The sequence below is a fragment of the Sitophilus oryzae genome, unplaced genomic scaffold (genome assembly GCF_002938485.1).
Source record: "Sitophilus oryzae breed Bouriz unplaced genomic scaffold, Soryzae_2.0 scaffold_1640_pilon_pilon, whole genome shotgun sequence".
NCBI classification, from domain to species: Eukaryota; Metazoa; Arthropoda; class Insecta; order Coleoptera; family Curculionidae; genus Sitophilus; species Sitophilus oryzae.
Genome location: NW_022146326.1, coordinates 967442 through 992440, shown reverse-complemented (window position 1 = coordinate 992440; position 24999 = coordinate 967442). Strand labels below are relative to the sequence as shown.

Sequence of the window (24999 nt, the reverse complement as noted above, 5' to 3'; positions counted from 1 at the left end):
GTGAAATTATAAAATAAATTAAATCCAAACTGAAAATATTTGTAGGTTAGAATTAAGCTTGCGCAAAGCCGTTTTCACATAAAATAAAACAAGAAGTTAAAAGATAAAAGACTTCTTATTTTATTTGGCTGTATGAACGCATGTACGGTATCCCATATAACCAACTTTCTTATTTTATTTTATTTTATTCTTATTTTATTTTATTTGGTTGTATGAACCCACCATATGATTTCAAAAAAATTCAAACACTTGACAGTAAAATATTGAAGAGTCAGAATATCTATGCAGAATATAGTCGATCATTTTTACACATGTCTAGATCCTAGATCTCTAAATACATATTATACAGGGTGGGCCACTTATTTAATTACTAGCAATAAATACTAAACCAGAGAGAAGATCTATTCTTTGACTAAACAGTCGAGAGAGAAACGTATTTAGAAAAGTTTCTTAATAAGGTCAAAAATGATGTTTTTAGTTTACCAGTTCTTGATATAAATATATCTACATTCTTACACCATTTTTTAAAGACTTTTGTTCATTAAATTAAAAACAAAAAAAGTAACAAATACACTTTCATTGGTAAATAAATAAATATATTTTGAAATAACTTATAATGACTGAAAATGATAAAATGTAAATGGTTTAAAAAATAAATATATACATTTATATTTATATCACCTGTGTTAAAAACTAAAACGTTTTTAACAAACTATCGCAATAACAGTACAATTTCAAATGGAAATCCGTCATACAACTGCTTTGTTTTCCATATAAATTTAAGCGACTCACGGTGCCTGTGACAGCTGTAAAAACATTGTTTTTCACTCTCACAGTGGCCTGAAATATTAAATAAAAGGAATTAAAGAAACAAATAACATTCCATGTATTTATCACCTTCGGTTAAACTTAAGATCTTACCTCAAAAACACCTTCTCCAGGCGTTGTCCTTATCGTAACCGTGTAATCCTTCAAATCGTTTCCCTTTTCTATCTCTTTTTCGGTATGGTACAATAATCTGGCGTTGAGTATGTCGTCCAACGTCAATTTAACGCACTGCGCATAACCGCGCAGCTGGTCGTTCATGTAGCCGACAGCGAACTGCGCAGCCTCGATCACGCTGGCGTCGCTGACGTTCACGTCGACGCTCTGTTGACAGGTGCACCAGTGGGCGCTAATTTCGGCACTTTCGCACGTTCGATTGGCGGGAACTTCATCGAAAAGACTGTAGCTGAAATAAATTATAATATTGTGAACGATAGATATAACGAAATGCCTAGCAACATCTCTCGACAATTCTATAATTTCGAGATTTCTATAATCGATGACGATGAAGAGGATCGAGAGATGCCGCTTTAATAACGTCATAGATTCTTTTATAAAATAGAAATATGGGGTGCGTTCCGTATATACAGGGTGAGTTAAATAAGTGCAAATATTTTCAGGGCTGGTAGTTCTCGATAAAAGAAACATATTTTCTCTTTACCGTTTTTCAAATAAATTCAAAATAACTGAGTTATTTTACTTTAAAAATTTCCAAAAAAGTGATTTTTTGTTAAAATGAAGCCTTGAAATTATTTAAATACTTATTTTCACAAACGACCTTGGCGTGGAGTCTAGCGATTTGGCGCTCACAGAATTTCTACTGGTCATGGGTATTACCCGTCCCTCTCTTTCCTTGTCAAAGGGATGTTCTTTCTTGTAAATTTAATCTACTACCCATGTTGCCATATTGTCAACAAACTATGTTTTTTAAATAAAAAAATTGAAATTTTCAAAATTCTTTTTTCGCGAAAAAAACTCATTTCGGCGTATTTCTGGGGTCGAAATATACTACCACTAAAAATATTTGCACTTATTTAAGACTCACCCTGTATAACTAATTTATTAAATTCTATCACATACCTTCTACTACTATAATCCACTGTTACTTTCTCTTTTCCCAAACTCTCGACATGCAAAAAACTTTTAAGCGTTTCGTGCAAATCGAACGGTGTAGTCAACCGTCTGGAATTTCTCTTCAAATTAGCAAACGATTTGGGGTACTCTGTTCTGATCCAATCAGGTACCACTATGTACACGAAAGGCAGTCGTTCTTCCAGTTGTCCTTGGTAGGTTTGTCTTATGTCGCCCCATCTGATTCCGTGATCGCTCATGAAGACCACAACTGTATTTTCTATAAGGCCATCGTCTTTTAGTCGTTTGAAAAAATTGTAATAAGTCGAGTCACCTAAAATATAAAGTATAAACTGTTTAAAAATGTTTTAAAAGCATTTTAGTAAAAATACCAAAAAATGAGCATCATATTCAATTAAATTATGATGAAATTAAACTATGTACAGGGTGAATAAGTGATATTAGCAATTTGCATTACATATGTGATTGCATATGAAAATAAAATAAATACATAGTTAAAAATTACCACATAGTTTGGAAACCATTAGAAATATCAAAATAATGGGCTTCATAGTTAATCAAATTGTGATCAAATTATTTGAAGAATCACATTTTAGATAAACTCTTTCATCTGTCAATTATACGAGGAAAAACAAAATGTTGATATTTCGGTAAAAGTTCAAAACACCCCAAATAAATAAACCCTCATAAAAGAAGCGAAACAAAGATGATTCAAATTAGAAAACTTTCACTTTTCTCACCCAGGCGGTATAGAGTATAGAGAATATTGTAGATATATTCCTGATATACTGGTATATCCCTGGTATTATACCGTGTATAATACCAGGTATAATTCCAATGCAGTCGTCGGGAACTTCTTTTGTAAAATAAGGGGGTTTATCTAAATACCCAAGTACATACAGGGTGTCTCCGAAATAAGTGCAAATATTTTAACTGGTAGTATATTTCGACCCTAGACACGCCTATGAGGTTTTTTTGTGAAAAAAAATTGTTGAAAATTTAAAATTTTTCTTGACAATTTCCGAGAAATTTTAAAAAACTTTTTAGTGCCACTTGTTTATTCACCTGGGATTTCTCTACGGTGTATCTAAACCTTGCAGTGTTGCAACCTCCTGTGTTATCCACATTCTACATTATTCTATATTTATTATAAATCGACAGACAAATTTCTACACAAAAAATTAGGAATGTTAAATTTAATCATTTATCAGTGCCCATTACTAATAATTCTAGAAAAAAAGACATTAATTATATTTTGTACTTACCCTTTCAATGAAAACTTAACAAAAACCACCAAATATTAACTAAAACATTACGTTTATGACGTTTACGAAAATCTTTATTATACTGCAAAATAACTTTATTTGGAATAAATTTAATAAAATGATTCATCATATTATTCACAATCAGGTCACAAAAAAGCAATTTCTAAAATGCTTATCGTAATTGAGAATTCAACATATCGAAAACAGCCAGACGAACAATAAATTCATTTTTGTTTTGTTTGTTTCCTTTCACGTTTCTCTGTTTTATTTTTAAAATTTAATACGAATTTGATTGCTTCGAATGTCTTGAATTTGAACTTGTTGCAACTACGGCAACATCGCTTAATATCGTCGCATGACGCAAGCTCGCCGCGGCCAGCGGCTCTCAAAATGTTGCCATTATTTTTTTAAATTTTCAAAGTTATATATCTCGGTTATATTCAATTTATTTTAAAGATGGCAAAGAGAAAATATGTTTCTTTTGACCAGATCTACCACCCCTTAAAATTCTTGCACTTATTTCTGGGACACCCTGTATATACCCAGATTTTATTTATCTATCCGTTGGGTATTTGCCCATCACTGCCTTCTGTATATGAGTATTTTAAAATTTAATACTTCTCTTACCTAATGAGGGATAATTGAGGTAGTCATGGGACAAACTAACAGTCCAGAAAAACGTAAAATGCGGCTGCGAATCAATCGCCATCGTCTGGACTACTTTGCTGACGTAGTCCAACGCTGTCGAGTAAACTTTTCTTCCGCCTAGGCACAGCTCGCAATTAAAATCCTTGTCGTTGCCAATGGCGTTCTCAGTTATCCAGGAGTATGGGCTGTAGTAGTAATCCACAGGCTGTTTTCCGAAGCCTCTCTTCACGAAGTTGAATATGCCCATCCAAGCGCAGTCTTCTCCGAACGTAGTGGCGTATCTGAAATTGTTGGAAAATGGAAATAATCGTAAAATAAAGCATTATTTTATACAGGGTTCAGCAATGGTGCGCCGGGCAACTATAGTTCCTAAAATAAAAAACTGAGCAATTTTGTTTAAGTGCAAACCTAAAGTATGTATTAGGATGTATTTCAGGAAAATAATTTAACCTCTACGGGGTGACTCAACAAAGTGTGAGTGGATCAGGATGATTTTTTTAAAATAGAACACCTGTATATTATTACATTTTTGGCTTAAATAAGTTTTGATAGTTTTATAGATATTAATAAATAAATAGCAAAAAATATTTTTTTCAGCGCTTTTTAAAAAAATATTAAAAATACAAGAACTGTCCTGGAATCAAAAGTATATTAGGTGTTTACTTTCGATGGTCTGTACTTACTTTGCTATAAATATCGTAATCTTACATCATACAGGGTGGTCAAAACTCTACGCCAAATTTTCGAAAATATAAAATAATTTTTCTTCGTTATTTTAAATGGCACACCCTGTATATTATTCTTTTAATAGATGGAGAAATAAAAAATGAAAATTTTCTATGTTTAGAGTATTTCTAACGGCTTCGTAGATACTCGCGGTATTATTTCATATGAATTTGAAAATTTCATTCTAATTTGAAAGGAAGCCAAAAATGCACTAATATACAGGGTGTTTCATTTAGAAAAATTATCACGATCCACTCACTTTTTTGAGCCACCCTGTAAAAGTTAAAATATTTTCCTGAAATACATCCTAGTACATACTTTAGGTTAGCACTTAAACAAAATTTCCAAGTTTTTTATTCTAGGAGCTACAGATGCCCGACGCACTATTGCCGGACCCTGTATATTAGCGTCATCAGCAGATGATTAAAACCAGTGGCGGGTCGTGGTCATTTATAAAGGTGAAGCAAAACAATATCATGCTATATTAGAGAATCGCTGATAAAAAAATAAATAATATACAGGGTGGTCCAAATTATATTCGGGAAACTTCTGCATCATACTCTGGTAAGTAGAAAAATTTATGGTTAATTTAAAAAAAATAAAAAGCTCCCAAATCGAAATAAAAATTAAACTTCCTACGTCCTGCCTCTCAGAAACGAAGTATTTAGGATACAAGTTTATACGAACTTTTTTACTTATTTTTATATGCCGAATATGCTGCCGAAGGGTGGTCGAATACAATTCGGACCACCCTGTGTATAATACTAAAATCTGAAATCCCAATGAGGCAGAATTTATTGAGAAAAATATATGCTTCAGGTTAGGGTGAATGACCGGTTTTGCCTAAATAATGTAAAAAAGCTGAAATGCGCAAAGCAATAGATTAAAAATCCACCATCATTGTGTAGAAAAATAAAAATATTTCAACACTAATGGAAAATTTATATTGATATTGATATTTATAGATTATTTCATAATAGTTTGAATATACCTCCAACTTCCACTTGAGATAGGTATTTTTTTAATCGTGAGAATTGTTTATTTTTATATTGTTAGGTCACTAATCACTTATCTGCCTTTTTCCTCTTAAAATAAATGAACATAAGTATCAACAGATATAAGCCGTGTTTTTCAAACTGTTTAGTTTATTGATTTGTTATGTGGCAAAAAATGTATTTCAAGACTTAAATGCTTTAAAAATCATTCACTTCATGTTTTTATCTGAGCCTCTTAGTTTTGAAAAATACTAAAAGTATTATCTGAATTACTGTTTAGCGTTTAAGTTTTAGAAAAGAATGTTATTTATGTCATTAAAAATGTTAATATTAATTTTATATACCGTACATATAGTATTCCGGAAACTTCGACGGCATATTCTGCAGATAAAAATATGTCAAAAATTTCGTATAAATGTATGTGCGTAATATACAGGGTGTAGAAAGTTTCATTTTTATTTCGATTTTTTCAAAATAACTTCTGAAGTAATGTCAATATTTGGATGAGAGTTGGTGTCTGGAAGTTTTTTTCCATGAGAAATTTGATTTTGATGTCAATATGGCTCCTACTTGTAGAGGGCGCGACCTACATGTGTTTTAACTGTTTTGAAGAGTGATAACTTTTTGTCCGTACCTGTATAAAACTACTGAGTGAAAAAATATACATTTCCGTAACTTTTCACGTAAAAAATGCCTCTTGGTAAAAATCGCTACGAGTAACCGTTCTCAAGATATTTAGGATGGAAATAGTCAATACATGTCATTATTGACAAAAAATAAACATGTTGAAAGTAGATGGTTATTTGACTGAAATGATAAATTTGGGAAATTTTTAATTTTTAAATTAATCATAAATTTTACTGCGAAATAACGTTAAAACAGTTTCTATTGAATGTTTGGTATAAAAACATTTTAAAATTATTATTTTAGTCTAATAACTATTTAGTCAACGCGTTTAATTTATGTCAATGATAACAGGTATTGCTAATTTCGATTCCAAATATCGAGAACCATTACTCGTAGCGATTTTTACCAAGAGACCTTTTTTAAGTAAAAAACGTCGTAAATGTATATTTTTTTACTCTGTAGTTTTATACAGGTACGGACGAAAAGTTATTACTCTTCAAATCATTTAAAAAATATGCAGGTGGCGCCCTCTACAAGTTGGAGTCATATTGACATCAAAATCAAATTTCTCATGTCAAAAATTCCATATATTTTTTGGAACACCCTGTATGATTTTTTAAAATTTCAAAATATGTAAAAAAACAAAATAAATTATGCGTGTCCAAGCGTTTTCCCGAAAGACTAACCGTTTTTTAAATAACAAATATTGTAATATTTGAGGGGCGTTTTCACCCTTTTGGAATTTGAGATTCGAGAAGCCCCTTCTTAGCGGACCTCTACGCCCCACAGTCAATCCGTTTGCCAAAAATCAGCTTTAAATGTCAAGCAGTTTAAGCAGAATCGTGATTACTCAATGGTCATATTTTATGAAACACTAATTTTTTAAAGAGTCTTAAAATATGTAAAACAACAAAATAAATATACCGTCTTTAAGAGTTTTTAAATAGAAAATATTCTAATATTTGAGGGGTGATTTCACCCCCTTAGAATTCGAGTTTCGAAAAATCCCTTCTTATCGAACCTCTACACCCTAAAGTCGATCCGTTTTCCAAAAATCAGCTTTTTACGTCAAGCGCTTTAAGCAGGATCGTGATTAATCAATGACCAGATTTTTCGAAACACCCTGTATACATTTTTAAAAAATCTTAAAATATGTAAAAAAACAAAATAAAATAAACGTGTTTAAGCGATTTTTCAGAAACTTGACCGTTTTTTAAATAAAAAATTTTGTAATATTTGAGGGGTGGTTTCACCCCCTTGGAACTGGAATATAGACAGTATACAGGGTGGTCCGAACTGTATTCCGGAAACTTTGGCAGCATATTCTGCCGATAAAAATAAGTAAAAATGTTCGTATAGATGTATGTCCAAAAATGCTTAGTTTCGGAGATACAGGGTGTAGAAATTTCATTTTTATTTCGATTTTTTCCAAATAATTTCTGCAGTAACGTCAATATTTGGATTAAAATTGGTGTCTGGAAGTTTTTTGACATGAGAAACTTGATTTTGATGTCAATATGACTCCTACTAGTAGAGGGCGCCACCTAAATATTTTTTAACTGGTTTGAAGAGTAATAACTTTTCGTCCGTATCTGTATAAAACTACTGAGTAAAAAAATATACATTTACGACGTTTTCTGCGTAAAAAAGGCTCTTGGTAAAAATCGCTACGAGTAATGGTTTTCGAGATATTTGGAATCGAAATGTTAACTAAATAGTTATTAGACTGAGATCATAAATTTGAAAGGTTTTTGTATCAAAAGTTCAACAAAAACTGTTTTATCATCATTTTTTTTGCAGAAAAAATATGATTAATTTAAAAAAAAAATCCCGAATTTATTATTTCAGTGAAGTAACTATCTACACGTGTTTATTTTTCGTCAATAATGGCATGTATTGACTATTTCCATTCTAAACATCTTGAGAACTGTTGCACGTAGCGATTTTTACAAAGAGATATTTTTTACGTAAAAAATCACAGAGATATATATTTTTTTCCTTGGTAATTTTATACAGGTACAGACAAAAAGTTATTACGCTACAAAACAGTTAAAACACATGTATGTGGCGCCCTCTACCAGTCTACCAGGAGGAGTCATATTGACATCAAATTCAAATTTCTCATGTCAAAAAACTCTCCCAGACACCAATTTTCATCTAAATATTGACGTTATTTCAGAAATTATTTGAAAAAAATCGAAATAAAAATGAAATTTCTACACCCTGTATCTCCGAAACTAAGCATTTTAGGACATACATTTATACGAACTTTTTAATCTATTTTTATCTGCAGAATATGCTGGCGAAGTTTCCGGAATGTAATTCCCCAGGAATCTCCCCACATGCTTTTTGAAACACCCTGTATATTGAATTTGTTCAATTTTTATTATTTGCCACAGCTTATTAAAACAAGAGAAATCTTATAACAAACAATAAAGCAATGATTGATTGATTGATTGATTCATGTTTTCCAGCCTGTCTATATACTTACCCCTTGTCACTAAAATTATTCCACAGAAACGAGCAGTCATCAAATCTAACAGTGTCATTGGGCCAACACGTTTGTTTCAGTTCGTCCACAAAATGTCCACTCAGCACCGGCATCAGATTTACAAACGTGTTGTCAGCAACCTTGTTGTACCCTAGCATTTCAACCGCCCCAAGCTTATTCACCAAATAACCCAGCGTTCTAGGCATCTGCCTGTGGAAATTCACCCTTGATACCGCGTCCAAACCCACTATAAGTATATTGGGTTTGAGTCTATCGGATCTATCTATAGATTCATTTCTTTTCTTTGGCACAAAAGCAAAGTAATCTTCATAGATTTGTTTAGTTTCATAATCACAGGTCACTTTTATGAATTCGTCAATAATATAAGCAGAAAAATCTTCAATATTTGTACAGTTCTCGCTAAATTTCATCTGCTTATCGTTGTCGGATCCTTTTGGGTCTTCCCGCCAAAAACTCTTATAGCAACACGTCAACTCGGTTGAGTTAGAGATGTTGTAATGTTTCAGCGCCGGTTCTACCAAGTAAATTGACGTTAGATTGCTGTCAAACAAAGGGGGTATGTTTTTATTGCACACCATCATGTCTGGTTTTGATACGAATGCTTTAACCGATGCGTCGAAAGGGTTCATTTCAGGAATCTTACAGCCTGAAAATAAAAGTAAAGTGGTATTGAAAAGATATCATGAGCTCTTGCTTGTTTTGTTTATAAGTAACTGCAATTTTTTAATATTTTATCAATACAATAAAGTTTGTTTCTTTTTTTTATTAAAGTCTTTAATTTTGAAGTTACAAAAATAAAATATACAGAAAATGTAACAGGTTAAAAAATAATCAAACCAATTTAAAAAAAGGACTTTTCGTTTACTTGAAATCAGTTTGGTTTGGTATTTTTGTTGATTTAGTATTTTGAAGCCTTTTCGAATAGTATGTCATAAAAAATGAACTGCAAAAATCCATCCTTTTCGAGTTTTTCAACTTTAGAATAGCTGGAACCAGCACTAATCAGTAGTGGGATTCTGTATAAAGCTGAGAACAAACGAGGCGGCTTAAGGCGCCGGCGTCGGCGCATTGTTCCTATGTGTCCTCACCCTAGCTCTGTAGCAAGAAATTTCCTGTCTAGCCTATACTATTTGTATACGATTGATGAGTCACTAGACACGAAATATGTTTACAGAATCGGGTCCCAATAAGGCTACTTTGGTTTACTTGAAATCATTTATGTAAGCAATATTTGTTTGTTTAGTATTTGGAAGCCTTTTTAAATAGTATGTAACAAAAAAAATTCTGCGGAAATGCATAATTTTCAGTTTTTCAACTTTAGAATAGCTGAAACCAGTTACATGAAAACATGTTTCTGTTTTTCATTTTAGAAATATTTCTAAACATAGACACGCGAAAAAACTTCTTGTGGAAATGTACTATTTTCATTATTTGATAAAATATTGTAAAATACAGCATGATTTGAAAACTACTCGGCAATTGGAATTCGTAAACAGACGCGTTTTAACTTACAGCGTGTTTTGATTGCTTGGGTTTGGTTTTTTGGTTCATTTTTGTTTATTTTCGTTTTTTCTCGGTGCGGTATTGATGATCTAAATTACAGTATCTACTAGATTAAGTTCATACCTACACAAAAAAGTATTTAGAATGTAAAACAGGAACACGTTTTCATGTCAAGGATTTCAGTTATTCTGAAGTCGGAAAAAAAGAACTAGTTGGAGAATGGAACTATAGTTTGCAATCAGTCACAAACCTGTTGTTCGCGATCATTTCCCGCGGTCGCAGTTGCATTGTAGTTTTAAAATTGCCCGTATTCAATTTTAAATATTTTAAAAATAGGTGATTAAGAACTGAACAACTCTCCGAAAAATTTGTCGGAGAGGTTGAGAAATAGGAAGAACTCTATAATTATAAACTTTCTGGGGTACTCCAAGAAAGACGTGATAGAGAAAGCATGTATGGATGGACTCAATACTCTATAGTCCTGCGTTGTCTGCCGTATTTATGATAATTACTAGCGTATACCCGCGACTTCGTTCGCGTCGAATTAATCATTTGTAATAGTGATGATAAAGCAAAGCAAAAATTTCCATTAACATACAAACTGGATAAAATTTTCTCACATTTATGTCAGCATGAGAAAAAACAATCGAGAAACCTCTCCTTATCGAACCTCTACACCCCACAGTCAATCCGATTGCCAAAAATGAGCTTTAAACGTCAAGCAGTTTAAGCAGAATCGTGATTACTCAATGGTCATATTTTATGAAACACCCTGTATACATTCTTAAAAAATCTTAAAATATGTAAAAAAACACAATAAAATATACGTGTTTAAGCGTTTTTTCGGAAACTTGACCGTTTTTTAAATAAAAAAATATTCTAATATTTAAGGGGTGGTTTCACCCCCTTGGAACTGGAATTTCGAAAAATCGCTTCATATCGACCCTCTACACCCTAGAATCAACCTGTATGACAAAATTGAGAGATATTTTTTAGCAATCCTAGAGATATTTTTTAACAATCCTGTATTATACATATTATAAAAAAAATAAAATCGTTACCTGGAGTATTAATCAAAAAACCCTTTTGATCGGCATTTAACAACTTCCTAGATAGGTATATATCATCAGCCATCCTGATCGAATCCAGTTCTATATACCGAAGAAGGTACAGAGAACAAGGAAACAAACATATCACGAGAAAAATCAGTACGGTACATCTATTTCTGCATGGATTACCACTAATGTTATCCACGGAACCGTCCAAGAGACCGTACCCTTTGCATCTTTTCTGAACGGAGTTCATTTTAAGAAAAGTGTTGTTTGGATGCTTTCGAGACCACACTCGAATTTTGAAGTGTTTTCAGTATCTTTTATCGTGCCATTTTCTCACGCTTATCTGATTCTCGATGATTTTTTTATTTTATTTTTTATTTAAGGTATTTATATTTGAACAGGAATTGCTATTGAAGATAATTCATAGAATTCAAACGATACTTAAGTAATAAAAAACACTTTGGTGTGTTATTAACTACCCGAATGTACTGACGACTAAGCTCTTGTCATTCAATTTGAAGAGAAGCACTTAAATATCTCTTAGGGCTTTCCATTTTGTAAGTTCTAGCATAGCGAATCTGAGATGTCCTATAGCTGGATGCTCGCTTTGATTCAACTTGTGTCTGAGATCACTCTTTTCTTTTTTTATTTCATTTCTTCTATCAACCTTAATAATATATAGGCGTGTTGCATTTCAGTTGATTTCAAAAAAATCCGACCGCAGCGCTCGATACGGCTGAAATTAGAAGTTTTCGCTCTGTATTTCAGGCAGTTTCGATGTTGATCGCAATGAAATAATATTAAAATCGTGGCTTTGTCATAATATTTAAGCATTTTAGTTTTTAATAGTCAGTTATTGAAACTAAAAACACACATGTACGAGGTTTGTGTTATGTAACGCTGTTTTGGGTAGTAAAAATTAAGTGAAAAAAAACTCGAATTGAGCTTCGCGTTGTGTTGTGACAATTTCAAATGTTAATAAAATTGGCGAAAAATTTTAACGCGTAATAAAGCCGAAATTACATTTACGAGTAAGTCGTATACGAGTAAGCGAATCGTATACGATTTCGCATATGTAAATAGGAACTCGTAATGCGTATCGTATATGTGTTTGTTTCAAAGTTGAGTTAGATCCGATTTCATTACGAGTACCGGTTTTGTTTATTGACAAAAATGGCGGCAAATAAGTTATCGCCGGAGAATATTGATCGATTTATAGATCTTTACCACAATATGAACTGTTTATGGGATGTAAGAAGCAAAGAATATAGAGATCTTAAACACTTCTTGATTGTGAAGAGGCTTTAACCCACACTCGCTTTTTTTTCTAACAATCTGTTGATATTCTATTCTTTTTTTCATTATTAACATTAGAATTCCGGCTATAGCAGCACGCTTTATTATTAGGCGCCATATTTACACACTTTAATGGCATACGATTCTAAATTTAAATGTAAATAAAACTCGTACTCCTATACGAGTACCCGTGTACGGTTTACTCGTAAATGTAACTTAAGTATAAAGGAGGATGTAATTACGTGGTAAATAACCCCCCTCCCCCCATTCAATAACTCAATTTTCCCGGATATTCAACTCTGCCGAAATAACATTTTATAGCTTTACAGCTACTCACATCGATTTGATCAATAGCAAAAATGGATTCAAGCAGTTCGACGAAACAAGTGAGTAACATGTTGTGCACATTACATACCTAGTCAAAAATTAAATAGACATATACTATGAGAGGATAAATATATTTTGTAATATTAATGGTATTCTCTTTTTTTAATCAACTAGTGCTTACATTTTTTATGAAATTTTTCTATACATAATATAATACATAAGTAGTAAGTAGGTTCATAACGTTCTACGACGTTTTCCGACACCTAACCTCCACTCTTCTCTATTTAGCCAGAAGTCATCAGGTATTACCAAAGATATTTGAGTTTAAATATCTTTCGGTATTTTGCTATTTTCCAAGTTCTTTATCCACATCCTCCCTCCAGCTTCATCGTGGCCTTCCTCTTTTATTTCTGCCTCGCGGTGTCCACAGTGAAATTTGTTTTGGTATTCTGTGATCGGGCATTCGTTGCACATGACCAAACCATATCAGTTGTTTTGTTCTTATGTCGTCCACAATTGTGTGTTCTGCTCCCATAATCTCTCTAAATCTATCGTTGGTTATTTTTTTCTTTTCGATTTTCCGGCAGAGCTCCTCCAGTAATCCATTTCGGTCGTTATAGCATGTTCTCCGTTCTGCTTTTCTATTGTCATACATAACCCAACTGCCATACTTTAACACCCTTCCGTAAGTTATTATGCTTTTCACTACGGTATTATATTATGTTTTTCTTGTTAGCTTTAGAAATTTCTTGATCCCACAGTAACCCATTCAACATAGATATTGCCCTCCTGCCTTGCATTATTCGATCTATTATACCCACATCGAGTTTTCCATCGTTAGTTATTTTTAATCCAAGATATTTATGGATTGGATGAATATTTTCTAAAATTATAATTATGTACCTTCAAAAAATTTCGTTATAGCCGAAATAGCCTAAGTTATGTATGTCCCCGCTAGTGAAACCGGTGCGTAAAACTATGCTAGCTACCATAGATGAACTCATCTAAAAAGTTTTATTAGCTTGAAGAATTAATTATAATACAAGTTAGACCGTCTGAAGATATTAAAATATTTACTTTTTTATTTATTTTTTAGAATTTTCACAAATTATACATCCTAAACAGTTTTAGAATAAGTATATAAACTTTTTTTCGGTTGTAAACGAAAGACGGGTGTTGTAAACTGAGACTTGGTCTGACTTAGTTGAAAAAATGATCGAGACTGCTGGCATGAGTCATGTGTACGATTGATTTAAAAAAATTAAAGGCCGTCTATTTTTGAACAGGAATTGCGAAAATATAATTGTTAGAATTGCAACAATAATTTCGATATTTATGCGATTAGAAACAGTTTTTCTTTATTGATGGAAAAATATTTAGCATATGTTTTCGAAATTATTATCAGACGAGACGATGTCACAACGATGTACTTACTACTTGTGATTTTATTAATATTTGTAAAGTCGCTAGCGTAACATAATTATTGAATAGCTCAAGTCACTGTCAAGTCACTGTGCCTCAAGTAATTCTATCTGGTTTTCTATAATAGCTTTGTTCGGGTTCTTTTTATTACCGATTCTGAACCGTCGTAGAACTCTGTAGCGCATGCGCAAATGAAATAATGTCTTCATATTTCCTTCTGCGCATACGCATCACAGTTTTAGGACGGTTCAGAATCGGTAATAAGAGAAACCCGAAGTAAGCTAATGTATATTATCATGTATTTTTGAAATCTTTATGCATGTATTGTTGAAATTTTTGGTTGAAATAGTGTAAATAAAGGAAAAAAGAGATCTATTAACGCTGACTACTGGTGGCCGAATATTCTATTTTCTGATTCATTATACCGGGTGCGTCTCGAAAGTGGCCCCCCTGTATAACTTTTCTATTTTTTTCAGATAAAAAACCAAGTGTAGTGTTGGAAAAATACATTTGATCGTCTAATGTTTTTCGTGTCTTGTCCTGGCCGGTTAAAAGATGCCCAAATCGTATTTTTAATCATATCTCAATATTTTCAAATGGAATAAGGGTGCGGCTCATTAGCACATTTGGAAAAAGCAATTATTTTCGAATAATTTGGTACCATACACTTGGTATTTCGAGTCAAATTATCGTTATGAACCGCCATGTTACAATTTCAAATAAACCCTTTGAATAAACCATAGATATGCGAAAATATCAAAAGTAGACATATGATATTGAGATTGAGTGTCATTTTATATCGAATAAAGTGGAAATATACCGAGGGTGCCATTTAAAAATTAAAAGTTGTTGTTATTTCCGGTGAAACAAGAAGTGACCAAAAACAATTGACTACGTCAATTAATCCTAATTTATGTCATATACTAACAGACCAAATCTCGTTTTTTATCTGAAAAAATAAAAAGTTATAAGGGTGAGCCACTTTTGAGACGCACAGTATATTGAAAAATATAAATTATATTATTAGACAAATATTTTAATAATTTCTTCCTTTAAAGTTTTATTTGTTTTATTTTTATTTTTTGTTTGATCTTATTAAATCAGTAAAATTGCATTTATTTGACGAATTCTTATGTAGAAAGTACCTTTAGTAAAAATCTATCAAAAAAAATGCAAGACAGCAAGACAAAAACTGAACCAATACCAAGACTACTAATTAACTGCAAGACCAAGACCAAGGGAGTCTTAGTCTTGTATTTGCTCATCACTAGCGGAAAATAATATGACGACATAAAATTATTTTAATATATATATTGTTATTTATTAATAAAAAGTTAAAAAAGTTTTGTAATTATTTGAAAATTTCGGACTTCACTTCAGTGTTGGCGGTACGAAGTTATATATTTTAAACAAATCAGCTAGTATATATTATTAAAACTGAAATCATAAAATCTTTACCTTGTGTGTTAATCAAAAATCCTTTTACATCAGCATTTAACAAATTCTTGGATAACGTCATATCATCAGCCGTTCTGATCGAATCCAGTTCAATATATCCAAGAAGATACAGAGACCACGGGAACAAACATACGACGAGAAAAAGCAGTACCCTAAATCTATTACTGCATAGATTACCACTGATGTTATCCACGGAGCCGTCCAGGAGACCGTACCCTTTGCATCTTTTCTGATTCGAGTTCATTTTACGAAAAGCGTTGTTTGTATGCTTGCAAGACCACACTCGAACTTTAAAGTGCTTTCTGTAACTTTTATCGTACCATTTTCTCACGCTTATCTCGTTTTTGATGAAATTTTTAAGGGTGTATATTTTTGGAAAAGCATTGCGAAAAGGTACTTTATAATATTTGAATTGTATTTGAAATTAATGATCAGCGACGCACGGTGGGGTATTAGCATAAAAAAGGTGATCGAAATTCGAAAAAGCAAATGTGTTTAAGATTTCCCAAAAAAAGATAAATGGTAAGTTAAATCATGTCTGTCATGAATGGCGTTGCTATGGGTGTGTTTAGTTGCATTCATTTGTTTCAACGAAACGTCAAAGTTGTTACTTCTCAGAGATAAGAGGTAAATGGCTAAATTTTATGTTTAAAATTATAAATTATTGTTGTTCTGGTGCTCCTTTTATGTTTAAATTATTGTTTTGATTGAAAATGGCTCAGCAAGCTGCAGGTATGTATTCTACAAAAACATATTATTTATTTTGATATTCTCTATACTAACGATTTTTTTTGCAACTAAAAGTTAGGCGTTCAGAAAATTTGATTAAATTTGTGACATTTTTATTATACTTACAGATTTAGTTGCGCATTTCGAAGAATTCAGCATATTGTCTATATGCGTTTTACTTAGTAAACATTGGGCTTTCATACAGTAAAATAAAATACTGCGACTTTTTGCGACTTTGCTGATAAAATGAGAAAAACATTCTTGGTTTCCTCTAATTTGCAAATCAGTGATATACTAATGCGAGGTGTAAACCGCGATGGCATTGTTGTGTACAAGGCGATCGCATTAGTACCAGGAGCAGTATAGCACAATTTGGCATTAGTAGCGGCATTAGTGATATGGAAATTGGTCGCGGATCAGTCGTAGCATTAGTAGTATTAGTTGCGATATTACTATTGGCATTAGTGGCATTGGCCGTGGAAACACTGGAACAGTGGTTTTTCTTTTTTTAGAATCGACGGATTATCCTTTATTTAGTTCATATTATTGCCTCTTTAATTGAAAATAGCAATAATTTATATAAGGTCTACATAAAAAAATTTCGATCAACTATCGGTGTCAAATACCCCACTGTGCGACGGCTGGTATAATTTCGATGTACTATATCTTTGATTCTGGACATGGAACCTCATTCTTGCGTATGCACCACCAACGCAACTTTTTTAAAAACGAAAGGTAATTTTGTTTTTATTAGCCGACCATACCAACAGGTATGGTAGGATATTAAGATCGGCAAAAAAGTTTTTTTAATTTCACTCAAAATGAGTTATTTGGGTCATAAATGACCTAAATACATAATATTTCCATGATGTCTGTCTGTCTGTCTGTCCGTCTGTAACACGATACGATAACTCAAAAACCGCTAAACCGATTTTAACCAAATTTGACACAAAAATACTGTGGCACCCGAGAATCTGGCCATTAGTTTTTGGTGGGTGTGGGGGGTTGGTAAGGGGGTATGGGAGGGGGTTAAAAATTTTAAAAAAACCTAACTCCAAAATTACAGTAGCTTAACGCGGTTTTCAATTTAAGATTAGGAATAATATTTGCAACAAAATTTGTAATAACATCAAAATCAGTCAAAGTCGCAGTTTTTGCGACTATACGTGCATCCCGCCGCCAATTTTTTTTTTATAATTTGATCGAAAAATTTTATATATTATCAATCGAATCAAGGTGAAATGTGAATGTAAATGTTGACTATAGCTTGATTTTCATGCGTCCGTTGTCCGTTGGTACGATGGTCTGACGGCGGCGGCGCTCTGATTGGTCATAGCGTTTTCGGCGCCATTTTTCATCCGTAATATTTTACTCCAGTCTGTCAACAGAGAAAAATCGTACGACAACGAACATTTTGACACATTTTTGACAAATTTAATCTAACCTTAATAAAAATATAATAGTAAAAGAGCTAGCACCGTCAGGAAAACGAAATTTTAAGAAAGCTGGTTCTTTAATTTATCTTTGTGTTATGCTCTCCTGACCAAAGTGCGGGCCGTCTGGCTGCCAGTAGACTACTGCGGTTCACTACTGCGCATCACATCTACAGGGTATCCTATTTTCGTGTGTTTTGTGGGATTTCTCGATGGGATACGATGATGATGTGATTCCAGTTGTTTTTTGGATAGATGATTCCAGTATTCGAACGACACTAATTGACGTTTGCGTTGATTAATAATTGCTCCAGTTTGGTAAAAAGTAACTCCTTATAATAGTACGAGAGCTAGCAACGTCGGAAAAACAAGTACTTTAAGACGTCTGGCTCTTTGATATATCTTTTACTATGCTCTCCAGAACAGCATACGGCCCGTCTGGCTGCCGGTAAACGTTGCGTTACCTACTGCGCATTGAAAGAAGATCCTATATTTTTATTAGTCCTTTAAATTCTAGTATTGAATATAAACCGACCGAGTCTCCATAGCTCAGCGCGTAGAGGTTTTGCCTATCAAGCGAGAAGTCAGAGTTCGAATCCGGGTCAGGGCAAAAACTTTTTTATTTTATTTTCGTTTATATTCTGATAGTAAAGTATTAAATATTTGTGTTTTGAATCACCAGAACTATTTAATACTTTACTCTCAGAATATTAACGAAAATAAAATAAAAAAGTCTTTGCCCTGATCCGGATTCGAACTCTGAATCCTCGGTTCGTAGTCGAAAACTCTATGCACTGCGCTATGGAGACATGTTCGATTTATATTCAATACTAGAATTTATAGGACTAAATTTAAAAAAAATATATAGGATCTTCTTCCGATGCGCAGTAGTGAACGCAACGGGTATCTGCAGCCAGAAGGGCCGCATGCTGTTCCAGAGAGCATAGTAAAAGATATATCAAAGAGCCAGATGTCTAAAATACTTTCTCGAAAACGTTGCTAGCTCTTAGACTATAAGTTTCATATCAGTTTTTGACAAATGCTTATTTATATCAACAGAGACGTTCACATTCATAGCCTATTATTATAATGATTTCTGATTCAAATCCACATTTATTGGGAATAATTTATTAACTAACACAATTATATATATAATAATACCTCCCGTATATGTATAGCGTTTAACGCCTTGGGAGTAGCAAGGTACAGCTTGCCATACTAGAGCCGTTCGGTATACAAGGAAGGTAATGTGGCTAGCACTACGCTTCAACCGCCTGTTATTACATCAGGATTGTGAATCCCAAATACTCATTTAAGGCTGAGTCGACCTAGGTACCCAAACTATTTTTATTTTAAATAAAAATAGTCGGCTATGCAATGCCGGGTGTGGGATTCGAACCCACTACCATGAGATTGGTAGACGAGAGCCTGTACCTCTTCGCCACCGGGCACCTTATATAAATAATTAATATTTCGACGGAAATAATGATGGTATATTTAATTAGTACACTCTTTTTGTAAACAAAGCGGCTAGTAATATTATCGGTTTTAGCACCTGTATATTTTGTATATTTGTTGCTTTAAAAAAGTATCTAAAATGTCAATATTCCATGGGTATATTAATGAGGTCGACCAAACCAAACCAAATTATAAGAAAATGCATTTTCTACGAAAACTTGAAGAGATAGGTAAAAAATGGTATAATACAATTTGATAGACAATTAAATTGTGCATCTGATTCACGTAAAACATACAGGATGTTCCATTTAAATTAAACAAGTTATTCCTGTTTAAAGCTAGTAATTATTTAAAATAAATTTTTAAACATTCTGTATAAGATAGTATTAATTTTATTATTACAACACAACATTTAGTAAATAGAAAAACTTCAGTACAATATTTGATTTTAAAAACTTAAATATGCCCAGAAACCAGAAAAATGAAGCATTAAAATTGTTTACTGCATTTTCACAAAATCGTAAATATTTCAAACACGGTAAGATTAAAGTGCGATAACCTTAATCAAATTTACCTTTATTTTTAACCGTAAAAACTAAAAATGTAATAATATATAGGGTGTTTCGTTAAAAAAATACAACTTTGATATTTTTACTTTATTTGGGACACTCTGCACCTTTTGAAAATAATTTTAAATTGTAGTTTTAGTAGTTCTCCAAAGCACAAAAGTACGAAAAAATATTATTAAACTGACATAAAGTATCAAATTCAACCAGCCGTAACCATAGTTTCTCGATATACAGGGTGTTTCAAAAGAAATGCGAAAAACTTCAGGAGGTGATTCCTTGTTCAAAATAAAGGGTAGTTTGCTTCATAAACGTTGGGTCAAAAGTCAACCATTAGGGAGATATTGCGGTACAAAGATGGCAGAAAAATAATGTTTTTATTTTTTATCTTGAAAACGAAAAGAGATAGACTAATAAAATTTTATGGAAGCATTACTGTTATGAAAACACACTTTCTGGTAATTTTTTCACTTTTTTAAAATGAGTGGAAGGGGTTAAAATAAACTACCCCTATCATTCTTGTTAACGAATTTAAAGAAAAATCTTATCAAACACATGCAAAAAAATTAATTTGGATAGTTTAGTTTGTTTAGAAACTTTTTATCTCTTGTATTTTTTTGATAAAACTCACCGATTTGAAATTAAAAAATAAAATGTAAAGCATTACATGTCAGGACAAAAAACATTTTCTGATAAAGAATCTAGTGGGCTGCTGTAATTTTTTTAGGAAAAAATCTAGTCGGCCGCTGTTACTTTTTAGGATGTTCCTAATATTATTTTATTTGACATTACTCTATTGCAATACGTTATTATCTAGATGATTAATATTATCGTTATTATCACTAGATTCTTAATCTAAAAATGTTTTTTGTCCTGACATGTAATGCTTTACATTTTATTTTTTAATTTCCAATCGGTGAGTTTTATCAAAAAAACACAAGAGGTAAAAAAGTTTCTAAACAAACTAAACTATCCAAATTATTTTTTTTGCATGTGTTTGATGAGATTTTTCTTTAAATTTCGTTAACAAGAATGATAGGGGTAGTTTATTTCAACCCCTTCCACTCATTTTAAAAAAGTAAAAAAATTACCTGAAAGTGTGTTTTCATAACAGTAATGCTTCCATAAAATTTGATTAGTCTATCTCTTTTCGTTTTCAAGATAAAAAATAAAAACATTATTTTTCCGCCATCTTTGTACCGCGATATCTCCCTAATGGTTGACTTTTGACCCAACGTTTATAAAGCAAACTACCCTTTATTTTGAACAAGGAATCACCCCCTAAAGTTTTTCGCCTTTGTTTTGAAACACCCTGTATAATTACATAGGTGTTACTGTTAAATCATTTTATACAGGGTGGTCCGAATTAATTCCGGAAACTTCGATAGCATATTCTGCAGATAAAAATAAGTAAAAAAGTTCGTATAAATGTAGGTCCTAAAATACTTAGTTTCGGAGATACAGGGTGTAGAAGTTTTATTTTTATTTCGATTTTTTCCAAATAATTTCTGAAGCAAGGTCAATATTTGGATGAAAATTGGTGGATGGGTGTTTTTTGACATGATAAATTTGATTTTGATGCCAATATGACTCCCATTTGTAGGTGGCGCCACCTACATGTATTTTAACTGTTTTGAAGAGTAATAACTTTTCGTCGGTACCTGTATAAAACTACTGAGTAAAAAAATATACATTTACGACTTTTTTTACATAAAAAAGGTCTCTTGGTAAAAATCGCTAGGAGTAATGGTTCTCGAGATATTTGGAATCGAAATTATCAATACATGTCACCATTGACATCAATTAAACATGTTGACTAAATAGTAATTAGACTGAAATCATAAATTTGAAATCTTTTTGTGTCAAAAATTCAAAAGAAACTGTTTAATCATCATTTTTTCGCAGAAAAACTTATGATTAAAAAAATAAAAATTTATTATTTCAGTCAAATAACTATACTCAACGTGTGCTTTGTCAATAATGACATGTATTGACTATTTCCATTCTAAATATCTTGAGAACGGTTGCTCGTAGCGATTTTTACCAAGACATATTTTTTACATAAAAAATTATGGAGATGTATATTTTTTTAGTCAGTGGTTTTATAGAGGTACGGTCGAAAAGTTATTACTCCTCAAAACAGTTAAACACATGTAGGTGGCGCCCCCTACAAATAGGAGTAATTTTGACATCAAAATCAAATTTCTCGTGTCACAAAACTCCCAAATACCAATTTTGATCCAAATATTGACGTTACTTCAGAAATTGTTTGGGAAAAATCGAAATAAAAATCAAACTTCTACACCCTGTATCTCCGAAACTAAGCATTTTAGGACATACATTTATAAGAACTTTTTACTTATTTTGATCTGTAGAATATGCTGCCGGAGTTTCCGGAATACATTTCGGACCACCCTGTATTGTTTGGAACGTTTGAAATTGTTTAAAAAATTATTTGTGGCGTCTAAAAAAAATAGCTGTTCTTTTCGGAGTAAAAATGACTTTTTTTGGCTCGCCTGTATGTTAAACGTATACATTCTCGCTCCAAAAAGTGTCATTTTTATTCCTAATAAAATGATATACTATTATCAACACCGCACCGGTCCATCAAGTAAAAGCTATGCATTTATTGACTATAATATTATGTAGTCCATACATGAAATCATTTAAAATTGATTAAAAAACTATAGCAATTAAAAACAAAAGTTACCTGGTGTATATATCAGAAAACCGTCTAGGTTAACCTTTAGTACGTTCCTGGATAGTACCATTTTGTCAGCTATCCTGACGGAATACAGCTCAATAAAATCCACCACATAGAGAAAGAAACATATACCCAGACAAACCAATATTCTGGGTCTCCACTTGCTTAGATTCCCTCTAAGTTGTTCTGAAGATACACCCAAAAGACCATACCCATAGAATCTTTTCTGAACCGAAATCATCTTACAGAAACAGTTGTGCAAATGCAATATGCAATATGGTTGATGCACAAACTAAAAAATGCATCGATATATCTTATCGTGTTCTGTTTTTTCGTAATTATCTAATTTTTGGGAGCGTTTTGAGGAGAATGCATTTTTTGCGCGAATTCTAGTAATGTATAGGAATTTGTCAAACAGAGAATAATAGTTGCAAGTTTAATAAATTATAAACTGTTTGAATTTTATCGTACGGAAGTTCAGAGACAATATTTTTTCAGCTGATAAAACTGAATAAATACATAATATATGAAAAGTTACTCAGTGATATTCTATGAAAATGATATACAGGGTCCGGTAATAGTGCGTCCGGCATCTATAGCTCCTAGAAGAAAAAACTTGGAAATTTTGTTTAAGTTTATACCTATAGTATCTATTATGATGTATTTCAATATAATATTTTAACTTCTATTGGGTGACTCAAAAAAGTGTGAGTGGATCGGGATGATTTTTTTTAAATGGAACACCCTGTATATTATTGCATTTTTGACTTCCTTTCAAATTACTTTATATAATCCTGAGATATGAGTAAATCTATTTCGATAGTTTCAGATATATTAATAAATAAATAAAAAAAATATATTTTTCAGCCTTTCTTAAACTAATTATTAAAAATACAAAAACTGTCTTGAAATCAATACTATATTAGGTATTTACTTTAGATGGTATGTACTTACTTTCCTATAAATATGGTAATCGTAAATCATACAGGATGTTCAAAATTCTACGCTAAATTTTCTAAACTATAAAATATTTTTTCTTACTTTTTTTAACACCCTGTATATTCTTTTTTCAATAGAGGGAGAAGTAAAAAATTAATATTTTTTGTATTTAGAGCATTTGAAAATTTTTAACGGTTTTGCAGATATTCGCGGTTTTATATTTCATATGGCATTTTCCACAGTAAATTTTTATCAAAGCCACACAATTATTTTTCTCTCGTATTTTACCGTTGAAAGAGCCATATGAAATAATACTACGTGTAAAAAACGTGTACGCGTACTTTAAATACAAAAAATCTCTATCTAATAAAAAATAATATACAGGGTGTTCCATTGAAAAACAAAGAAAAATTATTTTACATTTTAGAAAGTTTGGCGTAGAATTTTGAGCACCCTGTAAGATTTAAGATTACAATATTTATAGCAAAGTAAGTATAGACCATCTAAAGTAAATACCTAATATAGTTTTTATTTCAGGACAGTTCTTGTATTTTTAATAATTTGTTTAAGAAAAATAAAAAAAAATAATTATTATTATTTGTCATAAAAATGCAAAAAAAAGGATAAATTCCACTTACGTTTAATTAAAAAATAATGCCAATCCAATACCATCAATTAAAAAAATTATTTCACAACTTTGATCCTTGTTCATTTCTTGGACCAGGATTAAAGATATTGATTTTTCGAAGTTTTTATTTCGAAATCGCCAGACAATATATAAGAACAATTAACACTTCACTTATTTTTGTATTTGTAAATAATTATCAATTTAAATATTGCAGATATCTAATTTCAAAATCGGTATGTAGCAATGACAAAAATACACGTACAGAAACAAATGCAATTTTTTCAATAAATACTTTATGATTTTTATCGTTATTGTTACTCCTATTAAAACAGAAATAAATAAAATTATAACAACTAATTTTATATCACCAAAACATAGTAGTGGATTGTGATTTTTCATTACTACAATTACTGATATTACTTTAAATTACTGGCAAAAACCATAAAAAAATCTATTAAAACCGTTTTAAGGTTTACGTATTGGTCACGTCTTAGTTTGTTTTCGTGCCGTCTCAATCTCAATTAATCACTTTAAAAAAATACCAGTCAAGAAGTATCCTCCGATTTTAGAAGCAATAGAATCAGTGGGCACCTATAGTAATATTTAACAAAACTTTGGTTGCCCATCATAATACGACCACCAGCAAACTCCATAAGACGACGCATGGTGTCATTGATGACGTGCAACCAAAGTTTTGTTAAATATACTATACCCCAGCATCTTTCAGGCAGAAATCTACGCTATCGAAAGATGCGTACAATTTATCTTAGATAGGAACTATCGAAAACAGA

The 24999-nt window shown here is 31.9% G+C and overlaps 1 protein-coding gene across 4 annotated transcripts in view; it reads right to left on the bottom strand.

Annotated features, from left to right (window-relative positions):
- Positions 1–579: 579 nt before the first annotated feature.
- LOC115880669 overlaps positions 580–24999 on the bottom strand; it is a 35273-nt gene continuing 10853 nt past the window's right edge. Inside the window, exons 1-6 of one of the 4 annotated variants that reach the window (XM_030897953.1) lie at positions 22648–22897; positions 8670–9336; positions 3810–4111; positions 1906–2230; positions 922–1231; positions 580–840 (exon numbers count right to left, since the gene is read on the bottom strand). In XM_030897953.1, the coding sequence (XP_030753813.1) occupies positions 694–840; positions 922–1231; positions 1906–2230; positions 3810–4111; positions 8670–9336; positions 22648–22882 (1986 nt within the window). In that variant the 5' untranslated portion in view covers positions 22883–22897 and the 3' untranslated portion in view covers positions 580–693. Of the gene's footprint in view, positions 841–921; positions 1232–1905; positions 2231–3809; positions 4112–8669; positions 9337–11254; positions 11560–15751; positions 16027–22647; positions 22898–24999 lie in introns of those variants that run through there. The other 3 variants (XM_030897952.1, XM_030897951.1, XM_030897950.1) reach the window with 3 other exon arrangements.